The sequence below is a fragment of the Enhydra lutris genome, unplaced genomic scaffold (genome assembly GCF_002288905.1).
Source record: "Enhydra lutris kenyoni isolate GAN:26980312 unplaced genomic scaffold, ASM228890v2 scaffoldscaffold1, whole genome shotgun sequence".
Classification (NCBI taxonomy): Eukaryota; Metazoa; Chordata; class Mammalia; order Carnivora; family Mustelidae; genus Enhydra; species Enhydra lutris.
The window spans coordinates 38,109,624-38,123,457 of record NW_019154085.1 but is presented as its reverse complement, the minus strand read 5'-3'; the positions used below and the strand labels follow the sequence as shown (position 1 = coordinate 38,123,457).

The window sequence follows — 13,834 nt, the reverse complement described above, 5'->3', positions numbered from 1 at the left end:
CGAAGAGATCCAAAAATATTAGCATATGGCTTGGCAGTGTTAAAATCCATAAATTTTCCATTCATTCAAAAATATTGAACCATCTGCCATGTACCAGGCATGATGTAAGACTCTGCAATTGATACAAATGGCTCCTGCTTCTTGGGGTGGGTCTCACTGGGTCATGACAACTATCCTGGAAGTCGGGTATTGTCATTCTCCATATTTCACCCAGGGGGGACGTGAAGGTCAAAGTCAGTCCTTTGATGTGCTACTCAGCTGATCTTTTATTGCCCTCCCGGACTTTTGACTCTCCTTTCCACTGTGCCTCTTGCCTATGTGCTTATTAGATGTGGTTACTTTCTCACCTTGAGATGAATTTTCTTAATTTTGCAGAATGTCCACATTCTTCCATGTTTTCCTATTGCACATTCTGATTTTAATTATATTTTATTGATTGCCTTTCACAGATGGGCCTCCTATGTCTTCTTTTCTTTGCCTTTGGTTTTTAAATCATGTTTGCATTTGTTCGGGTGTATTTGTTTTTCCCCTACCAGCAGATCTTACTTTTTTCCTGTTAAATAATTCCTGCCTTCTGACTTTGAAATTGGATGCCTCCCAGATTGAATGTCTAGATGGCCCACAGATTCCTGCTATTTATTTCCTGCTTCAGTGTGCTAATATTAGGCACTCCCTCTCTGCGGCAGGGGCTGAAGTCCCCGCCCAGCTGCTCTGATCCCCTCAGGGCAGGAGCTGAGGCTGGTGGGTTGTCGCTGGAGCATTAGGCTTTCAGTACAAATCTAACGGCTTTGCCTCGCTGCACAGCTGGGCTATTAAAAGACCAGGGATGATAAAAATAGTTCCCACCACCATTCCCACCTTGGAAGCTTTCAGGACAGCTCTCCAAAGAAACAATTAGATTCTATCTCAGGGAGTCAGAGCCACACAGAGGAATATTTTTATTTCAGCAGAGGAATCATGAAGTAAACATCATGTACAAAAACAGTTGCGTGGGAAGGGAAGATGTTTAGAAAAACACCTGATTGATTGCCTTATTTTTTAAATAGCCTGATTCATTCGGCCAACGATGCTTCCTTGTGATCTATCACCGAACTCTAGAAGGCTTTCCTTCATTTCAAGAGTACAGCCAGCATAGACTGTGATTTGGGGGTGCTGAGGGGTGCAGGGTTTGGGTTATGTTGCTGGCAATCAAAAGACACTGGCAGGATGTGTTTTTTCTCCAAACCATCTGGATATTCACAGGAAAACTTAACCATTTTTCTCTCTGTACACCGATAAATTTTAAATTATATTTTCTACTTAAATATGAAATAGTATAAAATTAAATGCTCCAAGTGTACACTAGACCAAATGTGATCTGGGAATGCATCCACTGAATGGAATATTGGGTTCAATGCGTTTCCTTAAAGGTGCCTGGTCGTCTTTGCCATCTGCCAGCCTTCACTTCGCACACACGATTGATTTCACCCGACATCGTTTCTCACGGTTAGGTGCCTTAAAAGCACTAAGCTTCCATTTAGAGTTTAGAGCTTTGCCAATCGTCCCATATGTCCTTGAAAGCATCCTTATTACATATCCCAAGGCATAACTTTCTTCTATCTTCTTTGTTGAAGTAGAATGTTCTCCAAAGAGACAGTAAAACTTCTGTGGTTCCCTAAAAGGAGAGATCAGTATTTCCGGTAATCACCTGTTCATGAACCAATTATTTTATTTATTCATTGAATGTCACAATTATTCATTCCTCAGTAACAAAGCTTTTGGACTCAACTAATTTATTTTAAAATGGTCTTGAACTCATTAGAGGTTATAAATATTCATAATGATTCTGATTGTTTTTTAAGATTTTATTTATTTATTTGACAGACAGAAATCACAAGTAGGTAGAGAGGCAGGCAGAGAGAGAGGAAGGGAAGCAGTACCCACCCAGCAAAGAGCCTGATGTGGGGTTTGATCCCAGGACCCTGGGATCATGACCCGAGCCGAAGGCAGAGGCTTTAATCCACTGAGCCACCCAGGCACCCCACGATTCTGATTTTTTAAAAACGTGCCAAAGGTTCTGTTTCCCTGCTTTGAAAGGATCGGTTTCTGTTTAAGGGAAGATAAGAGGCGTTGGGATGAAAACAAGTGTTTTTGGTCTCAAGGTCTCATTGACTTAAACCAGGGTTTCTCACCTCTGGCAAGAGGAACAATTAGGGCTGGATCATACTTTGTTGTAGGGGACTATCCCATGTGTTGTAGGATGTCAGTAGTTCCAGAGATGTGACAATGGACAATGTCTCCAGACATCACCAAATGTTCCCTGATGGGAGACTCACCCTGGTGGAGAACCACTGATGTAGGGGATTAAATCCTGCGGGGGGCTGTGGCAGGGGCAAGAAGCCTGCTTTAGGTCTGTTGATTTGCCATGTCACAGGCACCTGTTGAAGGCGCTGAACATTTCCTGGAGAAGCAAGACTGAAGTTCAGAAGAGGATCGCTGTAACTTTCCATCCATCCCAGTCTGGCCAACAGTGGGGCAGGGGGAAGGGCACTTTAGCAGAGCCATTGTTCCGTTGTGCTATCTCCCAAAGCGGAAGTACTCATTGTAGAACGCAAGGTGATTTTATTTATTTATTTTTTTATTTTAATTTTTAAATTTTTTTATTATGTTCCTTTAGCCAACATATTGTACATCATTAGTTTTTGATGTAGTGTTCGACGATTCATTAGTTGCCTGTAACACCCAGTGCTAATCACAAGACGTACCCTCCTTAGCACTTTTTCAAACTCAACACCCATAAAACAAATAATCCGGTCCAGAAATGGGCAGAAGACATGAACAGACACTTCTCCGAAGAAGACATACAAATGGCCAACAGACGTGTGAAACAATGTTCGACATCACTAGCCATCAGGGAAATACAGATCAAAACCACAACAAGATACCACCTCATACCAGTTAGAATGGCAAAAATTAACGAGACAGGAAACAACAGAGGATGGCGAGGATGTGGAGAAAGGGGAACCCTCTTAACCTGATGGTGGGAATGTAAGCTAGTGCAGCCACTCTGGAAAACAGCATGGGGTTCTTCAAGAGGTTAGAAATAGAGCTACCCTACAAAGTGATTTTAGATAGCACATTTTTGTGAGAATACATGTTTATTTTAATAGCTATGTATTTATTTCAATGTGCATTAGGGAAAAAAGTAACCAGCGTGTTTTGCCCAAGCTGTTCTGGTATTATTACACAATGAAAGGCTAACATTAACTTGCAAGGTATAGTTGATTTGAGGTCAAAAGCTTTAAGCAAGTTGATTCTTTTGTGTTAGTAAATGTTTAAGTGTTGGGGATTCAGAGATTAACAGGACAAAGTCCCAATTCCCAGGGAATTTGTTCTCAAAGGGAAGCCAAGCAAGGAAAGCATTTCAGGTAATAAATATAATGTACAGAAGCTTGAAGGAACTCTGTGGGGGGACGCAGGAGACTCCAGGACAAAGTCCTGTTCCCTTGGCTCACCTTCTAGTGGAGAGGTAACAAGTCTATGTCAAGCAGAGGTAAGTACTAGATGAAGAGGAAAGAAGGACTTGAGTCCTGAGGTCTGAGCAGGTGATTTCTGGGCCGAGACCCGACTGATGGGAGGGGCGGTCATGGAAGGGCATAAAGTCAGAGGGAACATACCATGCAAGGTGATGCTGGGACTCACAGTTTTTGATGGTCTAGAGTGGCTTTCAGGCACAGGGAAGACTATCTGAAATTATCTTTCATGTTTGTTCCCTTGCAAGAATTAAATAAACATAAATTATAGTAATTCTCAAGCTCCCTGAAACATCTCAACGTGTATTGATTGGCTTAGCCTGATCTTTCAATTAAATTCACCCATCAAAAATTGGTTATTCAGTTATTCAGCTGAATGTTGTAATTGGAATCAGAAGTCTGACAGCCTCTCTTACACATCCCAGGGTCCTAGTCATGGCATGTTCTCTGCACACCCGTACACACACCCATACACGTAGATTAGCCAATCCAAACACTGAGGGCTGACAACAGGGCTGGATCTCTGACATCGTCACCATCTGTGTGTGTGTATTTCTTTCTGGGCTAGAAGACTCAGACCATGAAGGGCGGAGCTGCGTGAGCCTCGGCTCATTGCAGTTCCTGACCCAGATGAATTAGAGCTTGCGCTCAGGGGACTGAGGTTGTTTTTGGTAACGAGATTGTTGGCTATCTCCTCATGCCTGGGCATCCAGGGCAATTCTCAGGTCGGTGAGGAACACTCTAGGGCCACCCTCCGCCTTTATTGCCTCCAGCGGCACTAAACGGCAGCCTGTACTCCAAATGGGGTTGATTTCACAGAGCACAATCACCGGGGTTCAAGAGACAATGTAGCCTGTTTTTATTTTTATTTATTTATTTATTTTTAAAAATATTTTATTTACTTATTTGGAGGGGGACACGAGCAGGGCAGGGAGGGGCAGAGGGAGAGGAAAAAGCAAACTCCCCACTGAGCAGGGAGTCTGATGCAGGGCTCGATCCCAGGACCCTGAGATCAGGACCTGAGCTGAAGGCGGACGCTTACCTAGCTAAGCCACCTAAGCGCCCTGTTTTGATTTTATCTGTCATCCCCCTTGAGTTCGTAGCAGACTTCCCTCCCTGCGTAGCTGGAGTTCAGGTCTCCCTGCCGAGGGCAGGAGACGACTTTAGTGCACAGTCTGCTCCTTCATGTGGGTCAGTTGTAACTCTCCCACCTTCACTTCCTGCTTTTGCAGATGAAAGCGCATGGCATCTCCTGTGGTCCCCCCTCTCCTTGCTTAATTTGTTGCTAATTTTCTTCCGGAGCTTCTCATTACATGACAGTTTCAAGTTCGTGCCACGCTTCTCTTTCGAGGGCAGGACCACAACTGCTCTGGTGCACCGTATCCCTCTCCCGTCTTCGTGTGGTCCTGAGGCCACAGCATGAAGACACCAGCTAAGACTGTGAGAAGGAGCTTGGTGAGGTGACAGGCAGAAGGACCGGGTGGCTGCAGGGCAATGGTGGATGGGAAGAGCAGGTAGGGCTGCAGGGGGCAGGGCCAGATCACGTGGTGCCTTTAAGCCCTGGAATCAAGTGTTCCAGTTTTGGGCCATGCTCTTTATAAAGCCAGCGGGTCTTTAAGTACAAGAGCAATAGGATCTAAGTTATGGCTTGAAAAGCTCTCTCTGGTTGCTCCCCCGTGGATTGTAGGATGGGTTGGAGGGAAGCAGGAGTAGGGCTGAAGGAAGCCTGGCTTGAGTCCTGATGAGGGGCAGCGATACCTGGAACCAGACAACGTGGAAGCCTCCCTCAGTTGTGACACATGTTTGGAGGGGGGTCTGTGAATGCTTAGGATTTGGCTAAGAAGGACCTCTGTCCCTAGTTCCCGGGAAAGAAATGAAGACAGTTACTGATTCTTGCCTTGGTAGTTTAGTACAAACTTTTGTCCTTCAGGAACCTGAGGAGGTTTGTCTGTGTTGTGGACTTTTAGGGAAGTCTAACTGGCATTCATGCCTTTCCCGCATAGTTCTGGGCCTTTAGGTGGGTTTTTCTTCGTGCATTGACAACATTCCCCCTGGGAACTTATGACATCGATCTTTAAGTCCTGAAATATCCATTGTGTGTGTGCGCGCGCGCGCGCGCGCGCGCGCGCGCGTGTGTGTGTGTGTGTGTGTGTGTGTGTGTGTTAGAGCAAATTCTCCATAGAGAAGAGAACCCAGGCAAAGCCTTAATGGTCTTATAAAATTTAAATTCCTACCATTCACTCAGTTAGTTTTGACACCTCAGTGTATCAAAGAAAAACACAGACACAGGAAAAGTCATTTGTGTATGCCTTAGATATGTAGTTCAGAGTGTTATATAGAGATTAATATGAGGGATTTGTCTGACAACTGTAGGTAAATTTCTGCTCTCTGAGGGTCTAAGAAATGACTCAGTGCTGTTTAAAGTTCCCTTAAACCATTTATAGGACACTCATTGTTCCCTGTCCTCTGCCTGTCCTTTCCCAGCTCTGGCTTCAGTTGTCCTGTAGGATCAATGCAGTCAATCATGGTACCCTTGGACCTTCCAACTAGTACCAGCCTTGAGGCCAACAGTAATACCTGGCCAGGTGTGGACAAGCATGAGGTCCTGATTTACAGCCCAGCAGACTCACGGGCTGATTATTGCCTGTAGCCGACCAACTGGTCACCTATGGCTAAGGATTCTTGTAATCCCGTAATCTCGGCCTTGCCTCCCTCTCCTGTTCCTGCCTCACTCCTTTGTTGCTTTTCATTTCCGTTTATACTGGACCCAGAGGCATTAAAATACACATGTGTTAAAGGTCTAGTTAGTTACACACAGTCTTTTTCTTTGTATTTCCATGTTTTCCATATTTAAAAAAATATTTAATAGAACGCTTAAAGCTCAGGAACCAAAAGCAATGATATAGTGATTGGTCCCCGACCTGGGTTCCTTGTTGGAGCCCACTGCTGGCATTTGACTAACAAAACTGTCTGGTACTGAATCATCTCAGGGAGTGAAGACTTTAGACTCTCCACCACTAAGGACCAGTGGGACCCCCCCAAACCATTTACGACAATCCCAAACACCCCACACGCTGTAAGTGTGGATTGGCCTCTGGGGTTGAAATTTTACTAAACTTGTATATGTAAATATTGGAGCACTTAACAGCACTTAAGGTTCACCTTGCTGATAGTTTTAATTTATTAGCTCTATTAGATAATAGTAAATTAAATGCATGGGAAGATTTTTGTGTTATTTGACAACAGTGGCTTTAAAAAGAAATTGTTGAAATTACTAAATATCATTTAAAGTGTTTAATTAAATTTATAAATGGGACCAAGCATTAAAGAGGCCATTAAAAGTGTTCTTTAACAAACAAAAAAACCCCAAAAACAAAAAACCAGCTCCTTTAGTTAGGGATACGTGTTGATGGCTTGACAGGTAAAATGAAATTTGCTTGGAGATGCCCCAGTGGGGAAAGTATAAAAATATGAGGGAACTAGATGAAATTACATGGACAGAATGTTAATAATTGTTGAAGTTAGGTGGTAGATAAGTGAGATAAGTGAGGGTTATATAGTAGTCTTTCTATGTTTAAGTATGTTTAAAATTCTCAAGTCAAAAGTTCAAAATACAGGGATTTGTTTGTATTTTCTCTCAAGAACTTGGGAGCTCACAGAATCCTGAATTCTGCTCATGTTCTTCTGTCTGGTAGAGACACATACACCCTTTACAGATGATACCTAATTTGGCTTCTGACTATTTTTCATGCTTTTGTGTGATTCTGTGGTCACAGTTTTAATTTTTTTCTGAGGGCAGGATTCATGACTCTGTGTCTTGTGAGCACACCTGCCTCTAGGAAGCCATCATTTGTAATTGTCCACACACACACACACACACACACACACACAATATATGGTAAACCCAAGAATAACTGTGGTGTTTGCTTTACATTTGCCTCTGTGTCTGTCTATATCGACATTTTCTGTTAGTTCCCCTTCATGTTAAGTACATGTTTGTTGAGGACATGATGCATGTTGCCTCAGGCATGATGATCCGTTGAAGTGTTTGGGCTCAGGAGTTTGACTCCTTGTGTGGCTTTGTGAAAATTACTTAAACTTTCTAGTCCTCAGTTTCCTCATTTGTAAAATGGATGTGATTATGATATTGATTTCAGAGTTTGCAGTGAAGAGGAGTTAATGTATAGAAAAAGAAGGAAGTGTTCTATTATAAATACCAGCTACAATATTTAGTCAGAAAGTTATTTGTAACACTCTTTTCTTTAAAAGATTTTACTTATTTATTTGACAGAGAGAGATTGAGAGAACAAGTGGGAGGAGGGACAGAAGGAGAGGCAGGCTCCCCACAGAGCAGGAAGTCCAGTGTGGGACTTGATCTTAGGACCCTGGGATCATGACCTGAGCTGAAAAGGCAGATGCTTAATGGACTAAACCCAAGCACCCTGTAGCACTCTTAAAAAGAGTTTGCTCTCCCTCATTCTGATTATAGAGCTGCCATCTGAAGACATATTAACATAATATAATCCTATTAAGATATTCTGTCCTGCAATTAAAAAAAAAAGATTTATTTATTTTAGAGAGCCAGATTGGGGGAGAGGCAGAGAGAGAGGGAGAGACAATCTCGAGCAGACTCCCTGTGGGGCGCGGAGCCTGATGTAGGGTTTGATCTCTGATATCATGACCTGAGCTGAAATCAAGTCAGATGGTCAACCGACTGAGCCACCCAGGTGCCCCTCTGTTCTGCAATTTTTTTTAAAAAAGATTTTATTTATTTATTTGACAGACAGAGATCACAAGTAGGCAGAAAGGCAGGCAGAGAGAGAGGAGAAAGCAGGCTCCTTACTGAGCAGAGAGCCCGATATGGGGCTTGATCCCAGGACCCTGGAATCATGACCTGAGCCAAAAGCGGAGACTTTAATCCACTGAGCCACCCAGGCGCCCCTGTTCTGCAATTTTGAAGTAGCATTTTGTCTTGGTGTTTGGATTTTTAGTTTATACAAATATTTTACTCATCTTATCATACTCACTAATTAGCTCGAATTTCCTGGACTGTTTTAAAGCATGGAAGGAAGAGTTGGGTTGCAAATAAATGCTTCCACATTGACAATCTATAGTTCATTCTAGTTTGGCAGGTAATTGAAGCTCCAGCAAATCATCTCTCTTCTAATATCTTTGATTTATTTTAGCAAATCTCAGATTCAAGTGCTAATGACAGTCTTTGAAAACTAATAATTCAGAGAGATGAGTTTTTATGTACTTAATCTACACCCTAGGAAGGTATAAAATGTTACAGTATAATAATTGTGTAGAAAATACCTGTGCATAAAAATTTCTGGTAAGAATTATCTCCAAATTACTAAGAGTTCTGTCACTCAAATAGGAGAACTAAGGGCAACTCCTCTTTGCACTTCACATTTTATATTTTCCAGGTTTTCCTGCATAACCATTTTCTACTTTCAGAGAAACATGTTGGCATATTATTCTTTCAGACTTGCCTCTCTGGAGGGCTTTGTTTTCAAAGTTAATAAAGAATTCAGAATTTTTTTAAAAGCTTTTTGATTGTGTTCTGATCAATGGAAGTCCTTATTTCCTCACCACACATGTGTGGTTATGTTACTATCCAATGAAATCACCACTGGAGTCTTGCTTCGCAGAGAATTTAGTGAATTTGATGTGATTCAAATAAAATTAAGAATAATACATTAATGTGCTTAACATTATAAGTGCCTCAATCTCTTTATCTTTATTATTTTGTTTTATTTTATTTTATTTTTTTTCAGTGTTCCAAGATTCATTGTTTATGTGTCACACCCAGTGCTCCACGCAATCCGTGCTCTCCTTAATACCCACCACCGGCCTCACCCACCCCTCCACTCCCCTCCCCTCCCAAACCCTCAATTTGTTTCTCAGAGTTCACAGTCTCTCATGATTTGTCTCCCTCTCTGATTTCCCCCAACTCACTTCTCCTCTCCATTTCCCAAGGTCTTCCATGTTATTCCTTATGCTCCACAAGTAAGTGAAACCATAGGATAATTGACTTTCTCTGCTTGACTTATTTCACTCATCATAATCTCTTCCAGTCCCATCCATGTTGATACAAAAGTTGGGTATTCATCCTTTCTGATGGAGGCATAATACTCCAGACCATATCTTCTTTATCCATTCGTCAGTTGAAGGGCATCTTGGTTCTTTCCACAGTTTGGCAACTGTAGCCGTTGCTGCTATAAACACTGGGTACAGATGGCCCTTCTTTTCACTGTATCTGTATCTTTGGGGTAAATACTGAGGAGTGCAATCACAGGGTCATAGGGTAGCTCTGTTTTTAATTTCTTAAGGAATCTCCACACTGTTTTCCAAAGTGGCTGCACCAACTTGCATTCCCACCAACAGTGTAAGAGGGTTCCCCTTTCTCCACATCCTCTCCAACACATGTTGTTTCCTGTCTTGCTAATTTTGGCCATTCTAACTGGTGTAAGGTGGTATTTCAATGTGGTTTTGATTTGAATCTCCCTGATGGCTAATGATGACGAAGATTTTTTCATGTGTCTGTTAGCTATTTGTATGTCTGCTTGGGAGAAATGTCTGTTCATGTCTTCTGCCCATTTCTTGATGTGATTATGTGTTTTGAGTGTTGAGTTTGAGGAGTTCTTTACAGATCTTGGATATCAGCCCTTTGTCTCTAGTGTCATTTGCAAATATCTTCTCCCATTCTGTGGGTTGTCTCTTTGTTTTGTTGACTGTTTCCTTTGCTGTGCAGAAGTTTTGATCTTGATGAAGTCCCAAAAGTTCATTTTTGCTTTTGTTTCCTTTGCCTTTGGAGACGTGTCTTGAAAGAAGTTGCTGTTCCTGATGTTGAAGAGGTTACTGCTTATGTTCTCCTCTAGGATTTTGATAGAGTCCTGCCTCAGGTTGAGGTCTTTCATCCATTCTGAGTTTATTTTTGTGTATGGTGTAAGAGAATGGTCAAATTTCATTCTTCTATACATAGCTGTCCAATTTTCCCAGCACCATTTATTGAAGAGACTGTCTTTTTTTACCGTGTATTTTTTCCTGCTTTGTCAAAGATTATTTGACCATAGAGTTACAGGTCCATATCTGGGCTCTCTCTTCTGTTCCATTGGTCTATGTTTCTGTTTTTGTGCCAGTACCATGCTGTCTTGGTGATCACAGCTTTGTAGTAAAGGTTGAAATCAGGCAATGTGATGGCCCCAGTTTTGTTTTCCAACATTTCCTTAGCAATTCGAGGTCTCTTCTGGTTTCATACAAATTTTAGGATTGTTTGCCCCAGCACTTTGAAAAATGCTGGTGGAATTTTGATTGGGATGGCATTGAAAGTATGGATTGCTCTGGGCAGTATAGACATTTTAACAATGTTTATTCTTCTGATCCATGAGTGTGGAATGCTTTTCCATCGTTTTTTGTCTTCTTCAATTTCTTTCACAAGTGTTCTGTAGTTCCTTTAGTACAGACCCTTTACCTCTTTAGTTAGCTTTATTCCCAGGTATCTTACGGTTCTTGGTGCTGTAGTAAATGGAATCAATTCTCTAATTTCCCTTTCTATATTTTCATCATTAGTGTATAAGAAAGCAACTGATTTCTGTACATTGACTTTGTATCCTGCCACATTACTGAATTGCTGTATGAATTCTAGTATTTTGTGGGTAGAGTTTTTTGGGTTTTCCATATAAAGTATCATGTCATCTGTGAAGAGAGAGAGTTTGGCTTCTTCTTTGCCAATTTGCATACCTTTTTTTTTCTTTTTGTTGTCTGTTGTTGCTAAGACTTCTAGTACTATGTTGAACAAGAGTGGTGAGAGTGGGCAGCCCCCTATCGTGTTCCTGATCTCAAAGGGAAGGCTGTCAGCTTTTCCCCATTGAGAATGATACTCACTGTGGGTTTTTAGACAGATAGATAGATACATAGATTTATTTTATGAAGTTGAGGAATGTTCCCTCTATCCCTACACTTCGGAGCATTTTAATTAGGAATGGATGCTATATCTTGTCAAATGCTTTTTCTGCATCAATTGAGAGGACCATGTGGCTCTTGTCTCTACTCTTATTGATTTGTTCTATCACACTGACAATCTCTTTATCTTCAAAATGGGGGGATAGGGCATGACATTGACACAGAAGTGTTCTTCCAGCTGTAAAATGTACATTAACAAAATTTTAGCACCTACCATTTTTCCTAATGCTAGGAAAATATGCTAGGAAAAATACCCATTTTTTACCTAAAAAATAGGTATTGGGATGACCTAAGGAAAGTGTCCTCCTTGGCTAGGTCCAGCAGAACATTGTAGATTGTGTTTTGCCCCGTGTCAGAAAGAACCTGGGACCCCTCCATTTCTGAAGTTTCTGACTAGTATTTCAAAATAAAATGCAGAGCTAATGCTGAAGAAAAGTCTTTGCAATAAAAGCTTTTATAAAAGAAATTATTTTTGAACTGCAATTCTAAACTGTGATGATTGTTTCTTGTTGCTAAACCAGAGTAGATCAAGGAGTGGCCAGGGGGTTCTTTAGCTCAAAACTGTGCTTGTGGTGGGTGGTTACCAGTGGACTCCATCAATTCCTGGGGCAATTCACTGTGGTTTTGAAATGACACATTTTATAAAATGTCTCTCTTATTTTACTCAGGTTATACTGGAGAGCTTTGCCAATCCAAGATTGATTATTGTATCTTAGACCCATGCAGAAATGGAGCAACGTGTGTTTCTAATCTCAGTGGATTCACCTGCCAGTGTCCAGAAGGTAAATATTATTGCCTAGGAGTCCCTTTTGTTTTCATTTTAAATCACAAACTACTTTGATCAGCTTTAAATTTCTGGAAAAATCCATACAAGAGAACTTCTTATTTTATTTACAAAATGTTTTAATATTAGACATAATCCAGGAATTTCTCTGATTTTTATTTATACATTGAAAAACAATAAATGCAATACAATGAATAAATGTTTTTTCCTAAATTTCACATGTTAAAATTTTCAAAATTTTACTTATTTTTAATACCAGTTCACATAAAAAATATTTCTTTTTAACTTTTATTTATTTGTCAGAGAGAGAGAGAGAGAGAGAGAGCGCACGCGCAGAAGCAAGGGGGAGCAAGCAGAGGGAGGGGGAGAAGTGGGCTCCCCACTGAGCAGGGAGCCCAATGAAGGACTCAATCCCAGGACACTGAGATCATGACCTGAGCCAAAGGCAGACGCTTAACCGACTGAGCCACCCAGGCGTCCCACGTAAAAAATATTTCAACATAAAGTTCACCTGCTTTTATTTGTAAATCAACTTCATACCATCTTAGAAACTTCAATTTAGCTGGAAAGCCCCATCTTTTGAGCTACTTTTACTTTAACCAAGTTTTACTTTAGGGTGGTTTGATCGGAAGGAGCAGACAGATAATCATAGCTATCCAGCTGCAAGGAATGACTTTGGTCTTGGAGGAAGTTCTCATTTCTGTGTGGGGGGATGTTATGGAAATGATTACCTTAAACTTTAATGCTTTAAGAATAACCCACTATTAGAGAGTTTTTTTCCTTAAAACAGCATGTGAGCTCCTGATCCAAAGAAGGGGCGTTGACAATTACATGAAGTACAGAGATTAAGTGCAGAGTCTGAGCATCAGGAAAATCTCTGTTGGCCACATTAGCCTCTCCTGCCCCTAGCTGAGAGGCTGCAGGGGGCCAGGGGGCTGTTGCTGAAAGGGTCTGACCTCCCAGGGGACCTGAGGGCTCGGGGTGGCCAGGAGTGGCACCTGCGATCTATAGCCCCTTCTACTCTTTAATGTTTTGAAGACACGAACTAAAGAAGTGAATCCTGTCCCCAGCTTCTGCTCACCTGTGCAGGGGTAGGAGCTGGAGGCTATGGCCAGTCTAGGGTTACCATGACAATGGAGTTCAGTGTGTTTGATGAGCCTGGCCTTTGACCCTCCCCTTGAGTCTCTGAAGCAAATGGGAAGACTTGGAAATGTTGGAAGTCAAGGGCTTTGCAAGCAGCACCATGTCACTTGCAGATAGAGGGCGCTGCAGATTTTCACAGTGTCATTATGCCCTGGGTTCATAAGTTGCTACCTAGGTGGTTGTGGGCTGTGCTTATGTGCTTACGGGCTTCAGAATCACTAGCTGATCTACCACAAATCATTAACCCCCCTCCCTGATCCTCCTAAACGTGGGCTATGGTGATCCTGCAGACTTCACAGGCCATGCCGCGTACAAATAGGATTTTTAAAGAGTTTTGAAAACTCCAAATTGCTTATTTTTAATTGTTTTGATTGCCACCAGAAAGTTAAAATGAAGCTGCAGAGGCTCCTAAAGGTAGTAACTTAGA

The 13,834-nt window shown here is 41.7% G+C and overlaps 1 protein-coding gene across 1 annotated transcript in view; it reads left to right on the top strand.

Annotated features, from left to right (window-relative positions):
* LOC111143680 (delta/notch like EGF repeat containing) overlaps nt 1-13,834 on the top strand; it is a 311,777-nt gene that overhangs the window by 211,530 nt on the left and 86,413 nt on the right. Inside the window, exon 7 of the mRNA XM_022497511.1 lies at nt 12,149-12,262. Coding sequence (XP_022353219.1) covers nt 12,149-12,262 — 114 coding nt within the window. The remainder of the gene's footprint in view (nt 1-12,148; nt 12,263-13,834) is intronic.